At 42.1% G+C, this 24,333-nt stretch overlaps 2 protein-coding genes across 2 annotated transcripts; both read right to left on the bottom strand.

Moving 5' to 3' along the window:
• Window positions 1–4,934: 4,934 nt before the first annotated feature.
• Window positions 4,935–8,638, bottom strand: LOC311235727 (hibernation-specific plasma protein HP-55-like; the record flags this gene model as incomplete). The annotated part of the gene is made up of 5 exons (XM_084323193.1): window positions 4,935–5,129; window positions 5,456–5,603; window positions 7,353–7,555; window positions 7,788–7,858; window positions 8,014–8,638. The coding sequence occupies 5 exons, from the start codon at window positions 8,636–8,638 to the stop codon at window positions 4,935–4,937; spliced, it is 1,242 nt and encodes a 413-aa protein (XP_084179319.1).
• A 9,676-nt stretch (window positions 8,639–18,314) lies between these two features.
• On the bottom strand, window positions 18,315–23,646 carry dusp26 (dual specificity phosphatase 26; the record flags this gene model as incomplete). The annotated part of the gene is made up of 3 exons (XM_084323273.1): window positions 18,315–18,962; window positions 21,568–21,773; window positions 23,468–23,646. 3 exons carry the CDS (start codon window positions 23,644–23,646, stop codon window positions 18,769–18,771), a joined length of 579 nt encoding a protein of 192 aa, XP_084179399.1. The 3' UTR covers window positions 18,315–18,768.
• Between the last annotated feature and the right edge of the window lie 687 nt (window positions 23,647–24,333).

The raw sequence follows: 24,333 nt of genomic DNA, 5'->3' as shown, positions 1-24,333 counted from the left end.
ACAGTGCCGCATTTTCCATATTTCCTTGACTCTAGTGTTTTTGTGTTTTCCCTTAAAGGGACTGTGCCGCTTTTTGTTCTATAATAAATATTTGCCCTGTTTTGGCTTACTCTCATACCTGTCTTGTGTTGTGCGATTGGGGTCGGTTACAAACCATAACACATGTCAAATTCATCAAATCGACTTGCAAAGTTTTCACTCAATTTATCAATGAAATCTGTCATTAATTGAGTGACTTTTGGCTCAATTGTGCGTGTTAACGTTGACATGAAAAGAAAAAAGTAATTTTTTTTTTTTTATTATTATTAGTGCTGTCAAACGATTAAAATATTTAACTCGATTAATCGCATGATTGTCCATAGTTAACTCGCGATTAATCGCAAATTAATCGCATTTTTATTTTAATTTTTTTTTTACCTTAAACAGATCTTTTTCAAGTTCCAAGTTTTAATACTCTTATCAACATGCGAGTCAACAAATGCTTGCTTTGTGCAGCCATTTAACACAAAAGGATGACCCTCATGCATTGCAAATTTGCATCAAATTCAAAACAGAGTGATGCACAAAATAACTTAAAAGAAAATAATAATTTAAAACAATGAATAAAGTGTGCATGAAATAATAGGGGAAAGAAAACGTTAGGAACTTGTTACATTCACACACACAAGGGCTGATTAATCACACACCCCCCTCTCTCCCTCACACACACACTCTCTAGCTCTTTTTCTCTTTTGCCCCTTCCTCATCTCTCTCACCCCCCTCTCTCTCTATATCTCACACACACACACACACACACACACACACACACACACACACACACACTTCAGAAACAAACATAGTATCAATGAGAGCAATTTTTTTTTAGTTAATCTTGAGTTAAAAAAATTAGTGGCATTAATAGAATCGGGAGTTAACGCGATATTAACGCGATATATTTGACAGCCTTAATTATTATCATGTAATCTTTGGCGGGCCGGTCAGAATCATCCCGCGGGCCGGATCTGGCCCGCGGGCCGCCAGTTGAATAGCCCTGCCGTAGGTGATGATGTCACGTTCGAAAATGTAAACACAGGAAGTGTTAACATGGCGCTGGAGACTGAATGCTGATATAAAATGAATAAATAAGCAATAAATATGAAGTTATATTTGAACCTCTGTTGTCAAGCCTTGTCAATATAACCCACCCCATTTTATCACGAATGGATGGTGTTGTAGAGTTCGCTTTTGAGCGTTTCCCAGGGCTAACGCTAAGCTAACGGTTAACGCTAGTTAGCTTAGCCTAGTCTAGTATAGCCTGTAGCACTTTCTTTTCAGCAAAGAACGTGCAATAAACAAAACGGATACATTCACTGTGTGTTCTGCCTGTCATTTGTTGATGAAACAAAACTAACATCAACACAAGTGACCACCAAGAGCGGATAGTTTAGTCTCAAAAAAGATCGGTGACTTTTGTTAGCTACATTGTTAGCTGCATGCTAACGTGAATGGAAGATGCCATTATAACAGTATAGCATTGTGGCTAGAAGCTAACGTTAGCTCACGCTAGTTAGCCAGCACCAAACTGATGATATCGGGAGCCATCAGTAGCTAGATAACATTAGAGACAACACCGTGTGTATTAAACAACGGTGAATAGATGACTGGGCCATTTGTTTAATGCTTGTTAAGATTGAAAGAGGAGCTCTGAGCTAACATGGTCTGATAGCTAACGTTAGCCAGCTGCTCATGCAATCGCCGAATCGGTAATGCTAGCAGAATGAATGGATGTAAACTTTATTTAACATATTGCATATGGGTACAATACAATACGGCTCAATACAAACAATTGTTAAGGGAATGCAGACTGTTGTAGCTTGGACTGGGGTCCTTATAACAATAACTTCATGTTTTCATCCACTTGTTTTTGGTTGAGGTCTGAACTCTCAAATTGCCCATAAATATCGTTTTTGTGGGTATTCTCCAGTTGTTGCTGTGTGTGGTGTTATCTGCCCAAAATTCAAGCAAGCATGACAGTAACGACGTTGTGTGTTTCACGGGCGGCACGATTCCGAGACCACCTAATCCAACTGATCCCGTTCAGCGGGGGGTGAAACGAATCAGCGCCGTTTCGCATCGCAAAAGGGGTGAGTGAGAACACCCCCCCCCCCGTTCTCGGGAGCAGTGATTCGATCTCCAAACGTGAGTGAGAAAGGGCCCTTAGGGAGCGACGCACCACTGCCTACAGAGCGTATCCACGCCAGAAGAAGCAGAGAGCATCCTAATGAAGCTACGGGCTTCGTTAGCCAACGATGGATTCGACCTCCGACAGTGGGCCAATAGCGACCCTCAAGTTCTCCGGCACCTCCCTCCAGAGACCAAGGCCGCGATCAGCGAGACCTGGATGGCGCACACCCCAGGCGAAGCGCAAGAGATGACCCTGGGCCTCGTCTGGCGCACCAAGACGGACTCGCTTCACTACCGACACACACCTCTGAGGACGGATCAGGAGACGTCCACGACTAGACTGACCACTCGGCTGAGTGTGTACCGAACACTCGCCAGCCAGTACGACCCCATGGGGTGTATTCTCCCCTACACCACCCGGGCGAAGATGCTGGTGAGAGAACTGTGGGCCAAGGAGCAGGGCTGGGAAGACCCCATACCCGAGCACCTAGCTACCACATGGAGAGAGTGGGAGGATGAACTTGTCTTACTCCGCGAGGTGGCCATCCCGCGGAGTCACTTCCCCCCTACCGTGCGACTGGAGAAGTGTCAGACAGACCTACACGTCTTCAGCGACGCCTCAGAAGTGGCGTACGGAACAGTGGCCTACCTGAGGGCTCAAGAAGAGGGAGTTCTGAACTCCAAGCCCCTCGGCTACGTTCCAAGCGACGTAGCTGACATCGAACCCATCACCCCAAACCACCTCTTGATGGGGCGGCCGGACCCGGCCCTTCCTCAGACGGTGTACAGACAGGACGAGATGAACGGACGGAGGATGTGGAGACACAGCAAAGTACTGGCCGACCAGTCTTGGGCCCGCTTCCTCCTACGCTACTTACCCTCCCTTCCAGCCCGTCAGAAATGGGTGAAAGACAGGGACAACCTGACAGTGGGGACCGTCGTGATGATAATAGACCAGTCACTACCCCGAGCTACGTGGCCAGCCGGCCGTGTGAGCAGAGTGATTAATGGTTCAGATGGGAAGGTCAGAGCGGCAGAAGTCATCGTCCAAGGGCGGACTTATACCAGACCAGTAGCTAAGTTGACACCACTTCCTGCGTTCCCTGACCCCCTGACGACGACGATAACCCACGGACCTTATAGATTACTTCCAACTCCCCATAGGACATTATGGAGAAATTTACTTGATCCTTAATATTAATCTGTGCCCCACATTTTATTTACTAATTAGGTGCGGACTAATTAGGGGGCGGCTGTTCTGAAGGTCCAGATTAACACTGAAAGTCTGCGTTTATTATTTTGTATAACTTATATATTGTTTATATATATAAGATATATATCTTTACGCCATCTGTTTGCATAATAGTATTCTTCACTCGCCTCATTGGGTCCCATCCTTGACGTTGTAGGCGCCAGAGACGCGCCCCCTAGACATGGTTTCTAGACATGTTCAGACACGTTCAGACAAGCCCAGAGCAAGCGCATTGATTCTGTACAGGTGAATCGGCTGAGCCCAATAGGGATCAGTTTGAGTATATATTGTAGACGGTGCAAGCAGCCGCAGCAGCAGTAACATAACAGGAGAACTAGCAGAGCGAGAGTGTGAGACGTCCGGTACAGTTGTACACAGACCGATAGCAGTGTATCGTTATAGAGAGCTAATGGCTACTTAGATACGACTATAATATTGTAGAGCCATTATTGGCACAGTATAGTGACTCGTGTAAGCGAAGTAACGTGGAGAGACTTATAGTTAAACCCAGCGCCGTTTGGATATAACTACTCATTGGAGACCGTCTACGGGTTAGCTTCAAGTACAAACGAAGCTAGCTAGCTACCATCTATGCCAACGGGCTTTTGGATTAATAGCTATTAACCCTGCCATCGGGCGCTAGGATTACAAGGACCGGTTCCGTACGAGACCCCTTCTTCCAGCGGCGGGCGACAGGATTATCCGACCGGTCTACAGTTCCTCCGGAGCAGGGCTCCAGAGGGAAACCATCGTCTCCAGCCACCATTTGCTTTCCCCGTATCGCCTCGTTTCATCTCACTCCCTTCAGAGCTCCGGTCGAGTATCCGTAGTCTAGGAACTATTCATTACCGTTGACTTTGTTGCACTGACATTCTATTATTAAAGGAGAACCGTGATAACTAATATGTATGTTGCTATGACTATTAAAATACTGTTAACTTGGTATCCCTGTCCCCGCGCAGTCAATTGAGTGTCCGCCATTTTGTCTAACTGTACTGTCTGGCTATTAATATTCTTTAGTAGTGGTTTAATCTAAACAATCTTTAATACAGTCAGGGTTGTGTAGCCCCTTAGCTACACTGACACTTGCGCAATTTTTTTTTGCACGTGCCTGACGGTAAGTATTACAAATATCAGTAATCGGTCAAATACAGATTGAAATATCAGAAATCTCCAATATTACATTTTGAATGTAAACTTGGCAACCTTGGTTATAAGAGGCTACTTCTAATCAGAATAGCTTGGTATCTGGAGGCACACTCCTACACAGAGCACTCTCTATGCCTGTAGCCTATGTCGTTCAACCCTCTGGTTGAACCAGTAGGAGTGTGTAATGGAGGGTTCCATATCCCTATATGCGTTTCAATTGTAAGATCTCTTAGTAGATATGAACAGACCACTCACACACACACACACATAAATGTTTAGTTTACTTTATCATAATCCAATGAACCACTGATGACATTTTGAGATGTATATGTGACATAACAGCTGTACTGTACATACAGTATTCACACAATCAAATGGTTGGATTGATGATCTTTCCCATGAAGAGGACGGACTCTGTATCGTGTTCGATGACGAGGACCATGAAGGGGCGGTCAAACCTGAGGACAGGGACTTGCTGAAAAGACAAGGGCATGAGGATAACACCTGTAGCAGCTGCAGCCGTCGCTCCAGCCTCATCCACATCCAGACTGGCTTCGTGCAGAATCTACAGACAGACAGACAGACAGACAGACAGACAGACAGACAGACAGACAGACAGACAGACAGACAGACAGACAGACAGACAGACAGACAGACAGACAGACAGACAGACAGACAGACAGACAGACAGACAGACAGACAGACAGACAGACAGACAGACAGACAGACAGACAGACAGACAGACAGACGAGTGAGTGAGTGATTTTACCAATTCCATTATTATTATTGTTATCTTCTTCTTATTGTTATTATCTAAATACATTTTTGTATAATTTCACGCATTCACAGTCTGCTGGCATTTGCATCCACTGAGAGCTTTTCCCCCATTACCTGAGAGACAGTCAGTCTCTTCTCCTCTGAAATGCCACCGAGATCTGCTCCATCTCCAAACATGCCTGACATTCCCATCTTACTCAACACGTCCTTCAGGGTGCTCTTTGCCTTGATGGAGAACTTGGGAACAGACACCTTGTATGTCCTAAAAAGGAAAATAAAGGTGGACAAAAAAACAGACTTACAGACAGGGACTGACTGTTGAGCTGACGTTGGTTGGTCTGTGACTTAACCACAACATACTAGTATGTTGTGTAGACTAACTCATAACCAAAAATGGCCATTTTCTTTCAAGCATATGAAGCAAGGCATCAATCAAGGAGTGTTAGGTCTACTACAAACCTTTACACTGTCTGTGTAAAGTGTCCAGAATATTCTTATTCTGTATTAGGCTACATATTAGTCTGTACAATTTTGGTGGCAAAGTGATCTGAAAACAACAGAAACAATGACATTAAGTTGCCTAATTGGAGTATCCCAGTACATCCCTCAGTACATTAAAGGGGTATTCCACCAACATTTATTTTAACACTTTGGTTGCCTAAGGTTAAATTAATGATATACCATAGATTGCCAGCGCTATTTGTCTATGGAGAAAGTCCCCTTCTTTGCAGGGCTATAACTTTTTAAATTCTATTGCTACATTGCCATTATTAGGGCCCATTCAAAGTCCTATATGTATTGTTCATTGTGTAGCAACGTTAAACTTTTTCATTCACATATTCATAGTAAAGTATGGTCTAATGTATAAGTATGTTTTCATCTCTTTCTGCAGCTTTCTCCAGAACGTGATATATAGCCCCAAATGCATTATATTGATGATGAAATACAGTTTGATGGCAATCAGCGCGATATAAAAAATTCCAACTAGACGTACTTCTAGAAGTTACTACACATCATCTGATGTTGACCGGATGGGCGAGGGGGCGTTTATAATTCCGTGGGCAGCGTTATACCAATCATCTAATGTGGGTCAAATGTTGATAATATCAGTTATTATCGAAGACGGTAACGTTACACGCTGAAACTCACCCCAGTCTCCGCGCGCCGTTGGGCGATCATCGTCGAGTAGAAATTTTATCATTATGGGATATATTATTACCCGGTCCATCTCCAGCTTGTATAATGGTATATACGTCCAAATCATGTTGTTTATCGAGTTATTGGCAATCGATCGCTATGTAGTGTGACGAGCTAGAGTCACGGGACATGTACCGAGTGGCCGGAAGCAATACGGACGTCTAGCAAAACCTCTACTGCGCTTCCTGTTAAGCGCCTGCGCCGATCGGCCACCAGATGGCGCTCTTGAACCGCCAGAGAGCTCAGTGGGTCCTGCTGGTGGATCTCAGGCCAGCGGAGGGACATTATGAATCCGATCGCAGATTTTTGAAATATTGATATAAGGACGACGTACAGCGTCCCCCGGCAACTTTAGCATGGCCAGCAAAGACGTCTAAAGACGGCTCCCGGCAGTCAAAGTGTTAAGATAGTAATTCTACAAAATTAGACATTTTCTGGAAAATGTAGCAAGATTCTTTCTCTCTTGTTTTGCTCAATACTATGACATTATCAAAGTTCACTGACTAAGATGGTTGAAAGAAAATTGTATTACCAATCATGTTCCTGTACCTACATTATACATCATCAACATGTTTTATTGAATAATGTTTATTAGAAGTATGTTAACATGATTGTTCATATAATTTCCTTTCAACCATCTCATGCAGTGCAGTTTGATGATGTCATAGGACTGCATTGTCCTCACTTTGGGAACTTACAACTTGTAAAATAAGAGAAAGGAAATCTACTTTTGCAGAACTACAAAAAGTACTCTTCAGTGGAATAATACCCTTCATTCAGGCATCAATCAAGTAGCGCTTGGGTTTATCCGTACCGTGGCTTCATCCACTTTAGCCACTTGGTGACATGGTTCTGGCATATGACCTCCTCCAGGCCGGACATGTTTCTGTTGCTGTCTGGTAGCAGCAGCAGCATGGAGTTGGAGTTGTTGAAAGGCAGCTGGAGGACTGAGGTCGCGACCTCGCGGTCATGGTAGACCCCGAACCTCGCCTTCATATTCATCATCTGAATTGGAACCTGGAAGATTGATGAAAATTAAATCACCCAATCCGTGATCCAAATGAGAACAATGGTTAGCCCTGCTAAAAAGAAACAGCACCGGAGACGTGATTTTATTCTCTGGTTCAACTGACTCAACCCTTGATAAAAAAATACTAACACTCGACAACAGTTACATAGGGTATAAATAAATTGGTGTATGCATTGTAATCCAAAGTTATTCTAAGATAGCGATGGGGTGTAGAAGAACCTGGGTCTGTTCATCCACGTTGAACACAGACGCTGACGTCCGTGCAGGGTCAAACGGAATCTCCCATTTCCCTATTTGGAAGATACAAAGGAGAAAACATGTGAAATCTATAAATCTATATAAACAAATGCATGGTGACTGAGATAGTATTATTGAATTGAGGGACAACGGTCATGAGCCTGTAGTCAAGTTCTGACAGTATTCATTCTGATACAACGTCTCTTACCTTTGTAATAAATGTAGCTGACGAGGAACATGAGAGTGGAGGCATCCAGGGATTCGACTAGCTTGTCTATCTTGCCGTTGGTCTTATCTGAGACATACTTATTGATGGTATCAACGCTCTCTGTGGTCTTGGTGAAGTCAACAGTGAACCCGTCAGCCGAGTAGGACTGCTTCATAGCCTCAAGGAACTCTGGCCGTGGGCTAAAGTCATTGTGCACAAACACTGCAGTCCCTTCGCTCATGTCTGCCGCTGATGTCCTGTTGTGCCTGGCGAGGAGCACCTGAAAGGCCTGGTCCACCTGCGTCTGCGTCAGTAGAGTGCTGTTGAATCCCAGACCCTTGAAGAGCTCCCAGTGGGTCTCTCCACGGGCCCCCACAGACAGAGCAGCCAGGGCAAGGGTCACACTTGCAGGGGAGAGGAAGACATTCTTACCCTGGGAGTGAGCTGCTAACTGCTTGTACAGACGGTAGGCGAAATCCTTGTTGGCCGAAGACACCAGTGAATGGCTGGCGTCAGGTTCAGTAATGTGATCATTGTCATGTGAATGATGACCTTCATGGTGATCGCCTCGCCCCAGGATAACCACTGCTGACAGGATCCATACACTCAAGGCTGCACGCATCATGGTGAACTGAGAAAACATTTCAAAGGTGTATCGTTACTCACTAGATTACACAATATTCCCAAATGTGATCTTTTAATGAAACTTACTGTAAGGTAATTCAGGAAGACCTGGTCACAACATTGTGCAAGCAAGCCCGACGAGCCTATGTGCAAGCAAGCCGGACGAGCCTATGTGCAAGCAAGCCGGACGAGCCTATGTGCAAGCAAGCCGGACGAGCCTATGTGCAAGCAAGCCGGACGAGCCTATGTGCAAGCAAGCCGGACGAGCCTATGTGCAAGCAAGCTGGACGAGTCTATGTGCAAGCAAGCCGGACGAGCCTATGTGCAAGCAAGCTGGATGAGGCTATGTGCAAGCAAGCTAGATGAGGTTACAGTATGTGCAAGCAAGCTGGGACGCTCATTCATACCTTTCATAGCTCATACACAAAAATGTGTATACTGTAAGAAACTCGTACAATCTACCGTCATTTAAGAATGCCCATATCCTTCTGGAGTCAACATCAAAGTTTCTAATTTTCAGTAAAAAGGTTTAATAGGCTACTCGTCCTCTACAGATTTAAGTCATGTAGTCATCCAGCAGGAATTTAAATGAATACAATTGATCTTAAAAATGTATAGACAGTTAAGTCATCTTAAGATCTTTATCAAATGCTAATAGTTGCAGACTAGGCAAACTTGGTATTATAATAAATATATCAAGTGTTATTACAAACTCTCTAAAACAGGTATTTTTCGCTTACAAGGGCTAGCAGGTGTGTGACAGTTCCTAGACGGCTGCAGCCTCAGCACAGCAGTAGTGGACAACCTATGCTCTAGTGTACTCAGCAGCAGCTGTTATAATGCCAGGGAGAGGGAGAGAGCATGCTGTACAGCCAGCGTACTTTAGAAATAATTTTATAAATAATAAATGATGAAATACCTTAAAACTTCAAATAAAAGCAGAGTCCCAAATAGATGCGTCCCAAATAAAGGTGGGTGTTTTTACTCATTTCTATAGACAGGTCTAAATTAAAAGGCCAGTCTACCGTAAGCGTTTATCTGGTTGCTTTTAACCCTTTCACTACCACACACTATAAAAGGTTAACCGTCTGTAGTGTGGTAGTGAAATGGTTAACCTTCTGTAGTGTGGTAGTGAAAGGGTTAACCGTCTGTAGTGTGATAGTGAAAGGTTAACCGTCTGTAGTGTGGTAGTGAAAGGGTTAACCCTTTGTTGTGTGGCAGTGAAAGGGTTTACCCTCTGTATTGTCACAGTGAAAGGGTTAACCCTTTGGTAGTGTGGTAGTGAAAGGGTTAATGCACATCTTATTTGGCTTCACCTTCTGAGCCACCACTATGTCACCAACATCTTTATTTAATTACATTTTCATAATTTAGCAGATCACCATCAATCTTAGTATTCAAGCTGGTAGAATCACTGCATACATTTATAATAAAACACAAGATACTTGTGCCCTAATGATAAGGATAAACAATCAATTAAGAAACCCCACCCCCTTACCACACATCTATGCTACTCAGTTTATTCTGAGGACTGAGAAGAGGGAAGAGAGGAGGGGGGTGACCCAAAACCTAGGAAGACCACCCTCAAAAGCCAGACCATCAAGAGCCAGGCTTCACCCAATCCCCCTATTTATAATAAAATACCCTTTAATTTTCCCTAGACCATTGAACTCTAGCTTTTTGCCCACTGCTCTGCTCTCTGACCAGCAGGCTGGCCTCAGTACTATCTCTACATCCCCTCCTCCTCGTGATAGGGTTACTGATATCCTGCAAACTGTGTTTTTCTATCTGTCGCTGGACTTCAACCGACTGACTTGACTAACTTCTCAAGAAGTACTGATCAATGTGGCCAACCCGAACTCCCTCTACCAAGCACTGCTTCCTTCCCTGATGTATTCTGGGGCCTTTTACTGATGTTACTTTCTGCCACAAGGACAGATCTGGAGCTTCTTTCCCTCTACTGCTCCACCAATGCCCTCCATTGATGCATTCATCTGACTCATAGTGCTGTTCTCTATGGTTCTAGTTCTCAACCAACTCATAGTTTTGTCCGTTCCATGGTCTGTAACCGTGTAATCTGCCTGTGAGTAATCTTCTGCCCCTGCTCTCGCTCTCTAGGGGTATTTTTCCTGTATTTGTCGTATCTTTTCTTTGGGTGCAGCAAAACTGTGGTGGGGTCTATTCCCCTTCTGTCAGCTGTCTTTCCAAGCAGTCACATGGACTTTCCTTAGTTATTAATATAAAGAGCAGGAGTTTAGTCTTATCAGCCATCTTTTCTTAAGCATCACTGGGGATCTGGTGCAGTGAAGTGTTAATGCTGGTACATGTCATACAAATAATATTCATATTTTTTATTTAACCTTTATTTCACCAGATAAGAAGCTTGAGCTCAAAGAGCTATTTTTTCGAGCAACACCTGATATAAAACAACAACAAATACAGGACAGTAAATGAACATAGACAAAGGACAAAAAGATAAAAAGAGCAAACAGCAGCCCGGGAGAGCTTAACCTGAGAAGCATTTGCACACTCCCATATCGGTCATTAAAAGGTCAGTAATTAGTGTTTTAAAACTGTGCAAAGTAATAAAAGTTTAAGATATTTTTTAAGTCCATTCCAGGTAAATGGAGCTGATATATTGGTTTAAATAAACAATTTGATATTTCCCATCTTTGCTGAGCAAGATTATTGTGCAAAAGGAATTAGAGGCCTGTCCCATATAGATGCATGTCCCAAATAAAGGCGGGTGAGTTCAGTGATTGAAGCAAATAAAAGCCTGGGCTATTAATTTAGGTTTTATGGTAATTAACCCTGTAGCCAGAGCCTAATTCCAACTCTGTAAGCATACATGTTTTATTGAATGTTGTCAAAGTAAAACTATAGACAGCCATTACAAGTACAAGTACATTACTCACCGTTGCACGTTACAGCTTATGGCTCCTCTTCCAAAGACACCAGACCACGCACTGCAGCGAGAGGGAGATGTTCTACTTTTGTGCTTGATCAGTGACTGAACTTTGACATGTTTATTTGACTCTTTATTTGCTCTAGCCTCTATATTTGTTCTATGTAATGATTACTGTCGTCACTGAGCTCTGAAAAACGCTGAAATTGCAAAGCGGAGATGCAAAAGTCAAAAAGACAGCCAGTCTGTTCCAGAGGTTACTCAACTCAGTAGCAGTCAGGAAGAAGAGAAAATAACTTCAAATCAGAAATAATCCTGAATATATAGCAGGTACACTAGAAGTTGCCTTCCTCAAGGGTACTTCTGCAGTGTTGGTGGGAATGGGATATAGGTTATAGCTCTTATAATCTTAACTATGTTATCCATCAACTATAACTACAAAATGCTCATGTTTGTTCATTTTGGCGACATCTGTTGGTGATAAATGGTCATTGCTATTGGATTTCTGCACTGTATTGACTTGCTTTCCATCTTAGAGTCATTTTAAAGGTGCTGCCCTACACTGTAATCATAGTAATCATAATAATCGTCAGGGGTGTAAAGTACTTGAGTAATTGTACTTCGTTACAATACTTAAGTACTGTTTTAATTGTTTATCTGGCCGAACTAATGTTAACATTATTAATCCTGCGACCGCAGGTAAACAGCCAATCAAATCCCCATCAATGGAAAATGAACCCGCCCATACCGATGCTGATTGGTCCTTGTGCAACAATAGAAAGCAGGGATCTTTGATTAAGTCAAGTCAAGTCAAGTCAGTTTTATTTGTATAGCACGTTTACAAATGACTAACAGCCAAACCAAAGTGCTTCACAACATGATAAAAAACACATACAATGCAATAAAATACAATAGAAAAGAGGTAGAGTACAGTACAGTACAGTGCAAAGTGCAAAGTGCAAAGTGCAATAAAAGAGACAAGAAAATTTGATAAAAATGCAGAGTGACAGCTGACGTCATGTATAGATGCTGGGCTAGCTCTGGTCAAAGGCCAGGGAGAAGAGATGTGTTTTGAGCAAGGATTTAAAAACCTCCAGGCTCTGGGCAGATCTTATGTGGAGGGGGAGGCTGTTCCAGAGTCTGGGGGCAGCAGCAGCAAAGGCTCTATCTCCCCTGGTTTTTAGCCTGGTCCTAGGCACCTCCAGCAGCAGCTGGTCAGCAGACCTTAAGGCTCTGGATGGGGTGGGGTGATGTAGGAGCTCAGCTAGGTACGGTGGAGCCAGCCCGTGTAGTGCTTTAAAAACAGTCAGTAAAAGTTTAAAATCAATACGGAAACGGACGGGGAGCCAGTGGAGAGAAGCCAGAACTGGTGTAATGTGGTCACGTTTCCTGGTACCGGAAAGCAGGCGGGCAGCCGCATTTTGTACCAGTTGCAGGCGACGAAGCAGCAACTGGTCAATGCCGATATACAACGCATTGCAGTAATCCAGCCGGGTCGAGATAAAGGCATGGATCACCCTCTCCAGATCCTTCTGGGAGAGGTATGGTTTGGTCTTGGCTAGGAGTCTGAGGTGGAAAAAGCTAGTTTGGACCACCGAACTAACCTGCTTATCAAATTTAAAATTTCTGTCGAAGATTACTCCAAGGTTTCTGACAGAGGAGCGGATATTTGAGCCCAGGGGGCCTAGAGCAATGGCTGTAGGGTCAGGTGAATCATTACTAAATAAAATTATCTCTGTTTTGCGCTCATTTAAGTTGAGAAAGTTTGAACTCATCCATAATTTAATATCAGCCAGGCAATCTAGCAGTGGTTGTAATGTGACCTTGCCTTTTGCTTGTAAGGGTAGATATATCTGCACATCATCGGCAAAACAATGGAAGGACATGTTGTGCTTTGCAATGATTGAGCCTAAGGGCAACATATATAATAAAAAGAGGATGGGGCCCAGTATCGACCCCTGGGGCACCCCACAGGTAAGTGGGGCCGCTGAGGAGAAGAATTCTCCAAGCTGGACTGAGAAGCTCCGGTCAGTCAGGTAGGACTTGAACCAGCTTAGGGCGACGCCTGTGATGCCAACATGTTTTTCCAGGCGCGACAGTAGGACAGTGTGGTCTATAGTGTCGAAGGCGGCTGTAAGGTCTAAAAGCACGAGAATGGCGGGATTTCCAGAATCTGCAGCTAAAATTAGATCGTTTTGGACTCTCAGGAGGGCTGTTTCAGTGCTATGGCGCGGTTTAAAGCCAGACTGAAACTTTTCATGGATTTGATGAACATCTAAAAACAGTTTTAACTGGAGGTAAACTGCTCGCTCCAGGACTTTTGACAGGAAGGGTAATTGGGAAATAGGCCTGAAATTAGATAAAATAGAGGGATCAAGGTTTTTCTTTTTTATCAGGGGTTGAACCACAGCGTGCTTAAAGGCAGTTGGGACACAGCCAGAGCTGAGAGAGGAATTTACCATCAACAGAATAGTGGGCAAGACTGAATCGAGCACTTCTTTTAGAAGGCGAGAGGGAAGGCTATCTGAGGGGCAGTTTGTGGGCCGTAAGTGTTTAATTATATCAGAGAGAGAGGAGGGAGAGACGGGCTGGAACTGCTCAAAAACAGCAGGCAGGGAGTGTAGGGGAGAAGGGGGGGGGGCTGGGAAGGATGTAATGAGAACTGGTCTGAGAGCAGAGATTTTATCAATAAAAAACTTTAAAAAACGTTCACAGAGAGCAGATGATGGCACAACTGGGGAGACATCACGGGGGTTAATGAGGGAGTTAAGAATTTTAAAAATAATCTGGGGCTTGTGGCAATTTGTAGAGATCAAATTGGAGATGTATTTGCATTTAGCAGTTTTGACAGCATTTTGATATGCAGATAGGCAGTCACGTAGGATTTTGAGGGAGACGTGGAGCTTATCCTTGTTCCACTTTCTCTCCGCACGCCTACATGTGCGTCTGAGAGCACGCGTGGAGTCATTTAGCCATGGTGTTTGGAGTGTTTTGCTGCGTTTGGACCTGAGAGGTGCAACAGAGTCTAAAATATTTTTGCAGGTCGAGTCAAACATTGAAATTAAATCATCTATATTAAAAACACAGTTTGCGCCCAAGGCGTGAAGTGGGGAACCGTTAAAAGCATCAGAAAAAAGCACAGCAGTCAGGGGGCCCAACGTACGCGAGTAGCGTGCAGGGGCATGGTCGTTCTTATGTAGGCACGGGGCTATTAAGGTAAACACAACAGGTGAGTGGTCAGAAAGACCTGCAGCACAGATGTCTGTTATAGAGACAGATATACCAAACGATAACACAAGATCTAACGTGTGACCTTTTTCATGTGTTGGGCCAGTGACTGATTGTATCAGATTAAATGAATCAATGAGATTCAGAAAGTCCCGGGATAGGGGTAGCAGCGGACAGCAGACATGAACATTAAAATCACCGCAAATTAAAACGTGGTCATATTTCACCATGATCCCAGCGAGAAAATCGGCAAAGTCTGTGATGAACTCCTTGTTGTATTTGGGTGGACGATAGACAACAGCACAGAACACGGGGGATGACAGGTGCAGTTCAAATGTTTGCAGCTCAAAGCTAGAGTAGCTTGCTACAGGCTGGGACAGGCGACACTGGAAGCAAGATTTGAACACGGAGGCTAAACCTCCACCTCTACCGGAGGACCGGGGGGAATTAAAAAATGTACAGTCAGGAGGGAGCAGTTCGGAGAACGGTGTACAGTCACCAGCGTGGAGCCAGGTCTCAGTTAAAAACATAAAATCCAGTTTATGGAAAGTAAAAAGATCATTTAGAAGAAATGTCTTATTTAAAATCGATCTAGCACCTGCTATCAGAAGAATAGACAGTCAGATCTGCATTATGCTGTGGTTAATATTGTGATATTATTCAGGGTATCTGTCTTTAATATTGTGATATTATTCAGGGTAGTCCAGTATTCTGTCTTTAATATTGTGATATTATTCAGGGTACTCCAGTATTCTGCCTTTAATATTGTGATATTATTCAGGATAATCCAGTATGCCGTGGTTAATATTGTGATATTATTCAGGATACACCATTGTTTTTAATATTGTGATAGTATTCATGCTGTGATGTGAATGCCGTCCATGTTAGTTTACCTTCAATGGAGAAGTGCATTAAATAATTGTAATGCAAAAAAAAGTCTCCTCTGTTCTTTCATTTCAGCATTGTCTATCGCAGAACACATTCCATTGTGGGCAGAATGTCTGCTTGGTTTCATTCCAGCCTTGCCTAAACACCAGCTGATGATTTCACTAATTGGCTCACCTCTTCAACTAACTCACCTGGTGCAATGTATAGTTAAAATGAAAACTTGGCCCACGATGGAATGAGTTTGAGACCCCTGGTCTATCCATTAAAAAAAATATGTACTTTTACTTTTTAGTACTTAAGTACATTTAAAAGTAGGACTTTTTTACTTTTACTCAAGTGTGTTTTTAGCCAGATACTTTGACTTTTACTTGAGTCCGATTTAGAGACGGTACCCATACTTTCACTTAAGTATAATTTCTGGGTACTTTTTACACCCCCGATAATCGTAACTACCCACCTCACAATAGTATACCCATATACTCTCTATCATGATAGCATGTACAACAGTGCTGTATATACGCATATTTACATTATATATTTATATTTACTGCATATATATACATATCCATATCTGTCTGAATATAGTCCTGCATATAATCCTGTACATATCCCTTACCTACTCTTTCTACTGTAGTTACGCTGCTGGCCAGTATGACTACGACCATACTGTCTTCATAACTGTATCACTGTATATTACAACTCTGTACATACATCTGATTAGCACTACACTCAGTAGTACTAATCTATATATTTTATACCCAGTTTAATCATCTGTACATTGTATATTACTATTGTACTTTACTGGTACATTTGCACTCGTTGCACCGTACTTGTGCTGTATAATGACAATACATTTTAATCTAATCTAATCTATAGATAACATTTATATGTAGAGTAATCATTCAAATAAAAGTATTGCTTTTCCCCAAAAATAATTATTGATTACTGAATTTATAATAATAAAAAAATATATTGGCGGCTCCAAAATGTACCCCTGGAAAAAGGGGAGATATAAATACAGGACCACAGGTCTGATTCTTCATCAACATTAATGATCTTTCACAAAGGATTATATTCATATTCACAGGATTTACATAAACGAGGTTAGAACACAATATATCACTGCATTCAATTAGTTTTCATTACTGGGTATTATGAATCACTACAAAACCTAGTACCGCTAATGTTAGCTTTACACACTCGGTTGCACTATGACACTCAAAATACCATTAAAGTTAAACACATCACAAATACCTTCAGCGGTAGTTACATACATATACACACAATTAATAAACAATAGTGAACTAACGTACTGGGACATTTGGCTGTGCTGTAGCTAGTTAGCTTAGCACCATTTGTAGTATGGCTAAAATTAGCGGCTACTCTAGCTAACGTTAGCTAGCTAGTTGTGTGTGTATTCTTTTTACACACTAATGACCTTTTCACTACCTTTCAGATGAAAAAGAAAAGCACCAAAGCCATTTGGATCCATTAAGCATCAACCCAAACATCTGCACCATTTTCTTTTATAAAACATGTTAGTTTTAGTAAATACAAATTAAAAACAAATACCCCCCCCCAAAAAAACATAAAAGCCTCCCATATCTGTAGTTTAAGACATTCTTTCTTTCCCCTTAACTATGATCATCACTGAGAAACTAATCAAATCCATCACTGTCTCAAATATTAGAACATTGTTCCATATAGTTTGCCTGCTAGCTTGGTGTGTCAGTAATATATCCTTTTTCCTCTGGGGCCATGTTCATAAAGTAGTAGGCTGTTTAGGCACAGTGTGACCTAAACAGTGTTTTAATTAATTTGTTTGTGTTGTGGAATATTCAAATGAGCCAAAGAGTAAGCTGTAGTAATTCAGATTGAGTAAATTTGTATATAAAAATATATAGAACATAGTTTATTAATCTGTTTCCAGAGCTCAGTTTACAATCAGACATACTAAACTGTCTGACCAGAAAGTGATCAGACATGCTAAACGTCTGACCAGAAAGTGATCAGACATGCTAAACGTCTGACCCAAAAGTGATCAGAAATGCTAAACGTCTGACCAGAAAGTGATCAGACATGCTAAACGTCTGACCAGAAAGTGATCAGACATGCTAAACGTCTGACCAAAAAGTGAGCAGACATGCTAAACCAGAAAGTGAGAAAGAGTTCTGGTCAGAACTTAGATTAAATACATAATCGAAATGACGTACATGAGATACCAAATATGACAGAAAAGGTAAACAAAATATGTCCTAGTGAGAGAATGAATAACAAAGATGACCTTATGTTATGTCTTCTTCACACTAGAACTGAAGAGATAGGCCAAATGTCATCTCCTAACCTTGGTCGTTGTTAAAGAGACACTGTGTTAAGACTGTCGCCTAGTGTCTTAAAGCTGTATACTAGTTGATCATATTAACTAGTCAAGCTGTACAGAGATTTAACACAGATGGACATAGATAACATTTCCCTCACACATGTCATGTCACCTTTTTAACCTGTGGTCAAATTAACATTATTTTTTATGTTTTCTTCCTATTCAATATGACATCCAAACACAAAGTATTAGCATTTTGAAGTAAAACAGGTCGTGTGAAACTGAACTAAGGTTATATATTACTTTGTATGTAACCCTGATGAAGGCATGTGCTGAAACGCACTGGTTTTAATTGTATTAATAATGAACATTATTTTTTAGAACATCCATCGGCCTCCAAGAGTTGCTGAATTATTCTCCTTTAACATGTACACATTATAGAACTGTTTGGTAGGTGTATGGCAACCCATGACCAGGCAGGGGTTCAGTGTCTTGCTCCTGAATTTCCCCAAGGGGAATAATAAAGGAACATTTGACTTGACTCAAAGTGGCTACCGGTAAACTTTGATAGGAGTGGACACGTCGGCACCAACAGGGATTGATCCTGTGACCTTTCACCTTTTCATAAACATTCTATTTTGGCCCCAGTGTATTTCCTGTCGTAGTGTTTTCCAACACAGTAGCTGACAGGAAGTACACAGGGTTTCTCTGACCACCAGGCAGGCCATGCAGCATCTGTGTTCCAGTTCAGAAAAGCTTTATGAACATGAGCCCCTGTTCAGGAAGTTCATCAATGGCTGCCAAAGAGGCAGCCATCCAGCTTGATGAGTTGTCGGATGAAACCTCGGTTCGGGATGATGCCCCGGATGTCTTTCACGGCACAAATAGCCTCCACAAGGGTGAGGTTCTGTTTCAGCATCAGGTAGGCCAGGACTAGTGTGGACGAACGACTTACTCCGACGTGGCAGTGCACCAGTACTTTGCCTGAGAGACAGAGAGCGGACACAGAAATGAAAACCATGTAAGACTACGCATCATTATCACTAGATCTGTATTGGTGTCACTGCCAACAGTATCTATTTTTGAGCACCACATGGAGTTTATAACGTCCACATCTCTCGCTGTAAAGGAATGTAAATCCCTACCCACATTCAAAACCGCTCTACAAGAGCACCTACGGAAGGCTGCAATTCGAAACTGGCCACCGTAAATGTCCAAACCCCCCCACACCCTCCTAATAGACAGCCCCCCCCCCCCCCCCCCATATGTATATTTCTCTCCCGCCCACCCACCCCCTACTAATGTACAGTCTCCTCCCCACCGTATGTATATATTCTCTCCCCACCGTATGTATATTTCTCTCCCACCCACCCACCCCCTCCTAATGTACAGTCTCCTCCCCATCATATGTATATACTCTCTGTCAGGATCTATGGGTAACAGTACTGTATATTTGCATATCATATATGTCACAAATGTAACAGTACTATATACCTGTATGTCATGTATGTCCCTATGCCATAAATGTCATGATGTCATGTATGTTGTGTATGTCATAAATGTCACTATAACGTCCTATATCTATTGTTCAGGGTGTAGCAACGTTATACTTTTTCATTCACATATTCATACTAAAATACGGTCTAAAGTATAAGTATGTTTTAATCGTTTTCTGCAGCTTTCTCCAGAACTTAATTTATAGCCCTAAATGCATTATATTGATGATCAAATACAGTTTGGTAGGAATCTGTGCGAGATAAAAAATTTCAAATGGACGTACTTCTAGAAGTTACTACGTATGATCTGATGATGACCGGATGGGGGGGGGGGGTCGTTTATAATTCCGTGGGCAACGTTATATCATTCATCTAGTGTGGGTGATATGATAATTAGAGCAGTTAGTATAGAAGACATTAAAAAATAACGCTGAAACTCACCGTAGCTTCCTCTCGCCGTTGGGAGATGAGCGTGGAACAGAATTTTTTCTATTATGGGATGTCGAAATATCCGATCCATTTCCAGGTTGTATAATAGTATATACGTCCAAATCATGTTGTTTATCGAGTTATTGGTAACGGATCACTATCTGTTGTGATCAGCTCGAGTCCTGGGACTATTAGTGAGTGATCGGACCGAATTGAAATGAGCACCAGCTTCCACTTCCTGTTTATGCCCTGGGCGATCCGCCGATCCGCCACCAGATGGCGCTCTTGAACCGTTGTAGAGTTGAGAGGGGCTCACCAGTACATCTCATGTCTCCGGGGGAGAAATATGATTTCGATCACAGATTTTTGAAATATTGATATCAAAGACGCTGTCCAGCGTCTTCGGCAGAATGAGCATGGCGGGGAAAGACGTGTTTCAGCGTCAACGGCGATTAAAGTGTTAACAATTGTGTGTATTGAGCCGTACTGTATTGTACCCATTCTGCAATCTGTTAAATAAAGTTTTCATTCATTCACACCAGTCTCTAAAGCAGGCTCTGCAGGATTTAACTGGACATTGATCATTTAGAAATATAGAAAATAACTGTCTTGTTATTTCAGGTGTACTATCTGCACTTTCCTTTTCTTGTAATGATCTAGTTATTTCAAAATCACTCCTCAAAAGCAATTAAATTGTATTAAAATAGACCTAATAGAATATATTTTAACTATCTGGAATCCTTTGTAGAGCGAATAACAATGTTAATAATAATGTGAAATGTTGTAACACATATTTGTATTTTCTACTACTAATAATAATAATAATAAATAATAAATAATAAATAATAAATAATAAATAATAAATAATAAATAATAAATAATAATAATAATAATAATAATAATAATAATAATAATAATAATAATAATAATAATAATAATAATAATAATAATAATAATAATAATAATAATAATAATAATAATAATAAATAATAATAATAATAAATAATAATAAATAATAATAAATAATAATAATAATAATAATAATAATAATAATAATAATAATAATAATAATAATAATAATAATAATAATAATAATAATAATAATTAACAGTTAACTGAAGTGCTTAAAAATAGGGAACCAAAATAACTGACCAGAATGTCTGGTCAGTAACATGGGTATCCCATCCCAGTCTCTCCTGCTCTGCAGTAAACAGAAAATACATTTTCTGGTATCCCGTTCCCACTTTATCCAATCAGGAGAGAGAACTCTGCACTGGAGAAAAATGACTGACAAAGTTTTAAGAAAATATGTGCTTTAAACTAGTAGAATAATCTGCAGTGCAGTAAGCAAATATGGCATGGCAATATTTCTTGAAATAAGTAAAAATATCTAGGGTTCTCTCTCTGGATTGGCTAAAATGGGGACAAAAAAAACAACTGCAGAGCTGAGAGACTGGGAGACCCATATTACTGACCAAACACTCCACATCAATGATGGCTGTCAGAATGTAGAGCTATTTAACACATATAATTGTTTAAATATATATTTTTAAACACTTACAGCACCTTTAACCACCAATTCTAAATCCATCAAATCAAAGAAGTGATTGCGAGTTAATCAGACTGACGTAGCCTATACAGAGTTACAGAGTTCCCACACCAACCTCCTCCACTGAGAGCTCTATGAATGAAGTCCGCGGCAGACCGGAAGTTGGCGCTCATGTCAAATTCAACAGAGTCGCGTGCTTCTATGCCCAGGTAGGTGATGTCCATGGCCCTGTACATGCCGGGTTCTCCTCGCCGGTGAGCTGCGTTCAGGATGTGAGTGATGTGATTGTTGGAAAGATCGGATCGGTTCTCTGCGCTTTCCCTGTGATAAACAGAATACAAAACACCCTTGCATTTAACTGATTGTATTCGATTTAATGATTTAATGCAGGGCTGCGTTCTGTCCCCCCTACTGTTCTCCCTGTACACCAACAGCTGCGTCTCTCTGTACCCCTGGGTCAAGCTCCTGAAGTTTGCGGACGTTACCAGGGGGGATGAGTCTGCCTACAGGAGGGAGATCGAGAGGCTGCAGAGCTGGTGTAGCTGCAACAACCTGGACCTAAAGGCCAAGAAAACAGTGGAGATGGTGGTGGATTTCAGGCGGAAGGGAGCCCCCCCCCCCCCCCCCCCCCCCCCCCCCCCCGATCATTCTGGGAGGCACCCCGGTGGCCTCTGTCAAGTCCTGCCGCTTCCTCAGCATGACAATCTCCCGGGACCTGAAATGGAAGCTGAACATCAATGCTCTCAATAAGAAGGCATGGAATAGGATGTTCTTCCTGCGTCAGCTGAGGAAGTTCAGGCTGCCGAGGTCGACCATGATGGCTCAGTTCTACACCTCCATCATCCAGTCCATCCTCACCCTCTCCATCATCACCTGGTTTCCTGCGGCCACGTCAGGGACAAGGCCAAGCTGCAGCAGGTGATACGCTCGGTGGAGAGGGCGATCGGCTGCGCCCTTCCCTCCCTCGAGTTCCTATATTCCACCAGGGCCTTGAGGAGGGCTAGGAAGATCATGGCAGACCCCGCCCACCCGGGTCACAACCTTTTCACCATGCTTCCCCATGGCAGGTGGCTACCGCTGCCCAAGACATTAAAAACCCATCACATGCTCAGTTTCTTCCCCTCAGTAGCTTCCCCTTAGTCAGGTGTCCCTCTGCTCCACCCCCCCCCCCTCTATGGCTGGAATTTGAAACACTATTTTGCACAACATATCATTAGCCATTGTGCTTTATTGTCTTGTCTTGTTTTATCACTGTTTTGCACTCATTTTTATCTGTGAAAAAAGTCTATGCACTGTACTGGAAATGCCATATCACGTTCCTATTTTTTTATTTTTTTGTAAACATAATGGCGATTAAAAGTTATCTGAATCTGATTGCTTTGATATACAACTTGGAAATATATATTCATATTCCTTTTTTTTATATATATATATATGAAATATGTCAGATATATGTCGGAAATATATATATTTTTTTCTTTGGCTTGCTTTTGTTTTTAACTTGTAGCACTGTGATTTCATTGTGAAATGTAAGTGCACTACAATTAAAATGTATTATTATTATTATAACTGCATGCATGGAGCGCGGGAGTACAATTTGATGGTTTGAAAATAACTACAGAAACCTGACACACGATCTTAGACCGAGATTGGATATAAGGGGATTTCTGAGAATTCATAGAAATTTCAAGAGCCATATCACTGGAAACATTGACATGGTCAGTTTACGCAGGTTCCTAGTGTGGAATGCAATTGAAGAGGTCTCGGGTAACCTGCCCTCTCATTACAAAGTGAGTTGTGTTCAGCTCCTCTTTCACATGCATGGGGTCAATCCAGAACCAGGCAGAGTTGAGTTTGTTCTAACGGCAAATCCCCCACCCTATCACCAAACCAAACAAAATATCTGAAATGTTGGTCACTAGCAAAATATTGAAATTTCAAAAAGAATCATGCATATGGCCACTTGGGTTTTCAACAGAAAGCATATGGGCAGTTGATTAGTTAAGACTACTTACTGGTCTCCAATGTAAAGCCTTGGCCATACTTCGTCTGCATGGCTAACGATGGCTTTCCCAGTGAACAGCAGCCGCTCCAGCTCAACCACTGCCAGACCAGGAGAACTGAGGTCAATCTCCACCTTTCGAGGAGGAGGGAGGTCATTCCAGGATGCAGGGAGTTTGGACCTGTAAGACATTGTATTTCCTTCAGCGGCTCCAGGCGAAACTCTGATGTAGCCTAATTCAGAGATCCAACTTTCCAAATCACGAAACCAGTCGACGTCACTTCAGCCACTCAACAGCAGAAAATATCTTGTTGATGAGAAAAGGTTCTATTGTAGCCTCCCTCTTTAGAAAGGGAGCTCTGTGTCAATAAGAGTACTTAGTTTGTCTATGCAAGCAGCCCCTGAACCTACATCAGAGCAGAATGAACGAAGCAGGTGTATTCTCTCCCTGGGAGACTCGGCCTCACACTACCACACCCCAGGGTGTTCATGAGTCCGGTCCCACAAATCAAACACGGTTCATGTTCCACGTGGCTTTCCAGGCTTGCCGTGTTATGCTTTAGCATCAAAATAGCTGCCTATTTAAAGAACTAAATGCATGCTGGAAGGTGATGGGAGCGGGTGTGCAGGCCAACACACAGGCATCAGACTTCCAACAACACCAAACATTTTCTCAGAAGATAAGATATGTGATCTTATCTTTAAGAAAAAAATTAAATACGCAGATATTACTTTTGATCATACAAATGCGATATTTCACCTTAGTTCAGTTTCACAGGACCCGCGTTTTGCTTCATACTAATAACAATAACTAATATGATTAGTATATGTACATACTATATACCAATACTACTTTGTGTTTGGATGCCATATAAAATA

This window comes from Notolepis coatsorum (genome assembly GCF_963971535.1).
Source record: "Notolepis coatsorum genome assembly, chromosome: 10".
NCBI lineage: Eukaryota > Metazoa > Chordata > Actinopteri > Aulopiformes > Paralepididae > Notolepis > Notolepis coatsorum.
The sequence above is the reverse complement of the archived record's forward strand: the minus strand, read 5'-3'. Positions and strand labels throughout refer to the sequence as shown.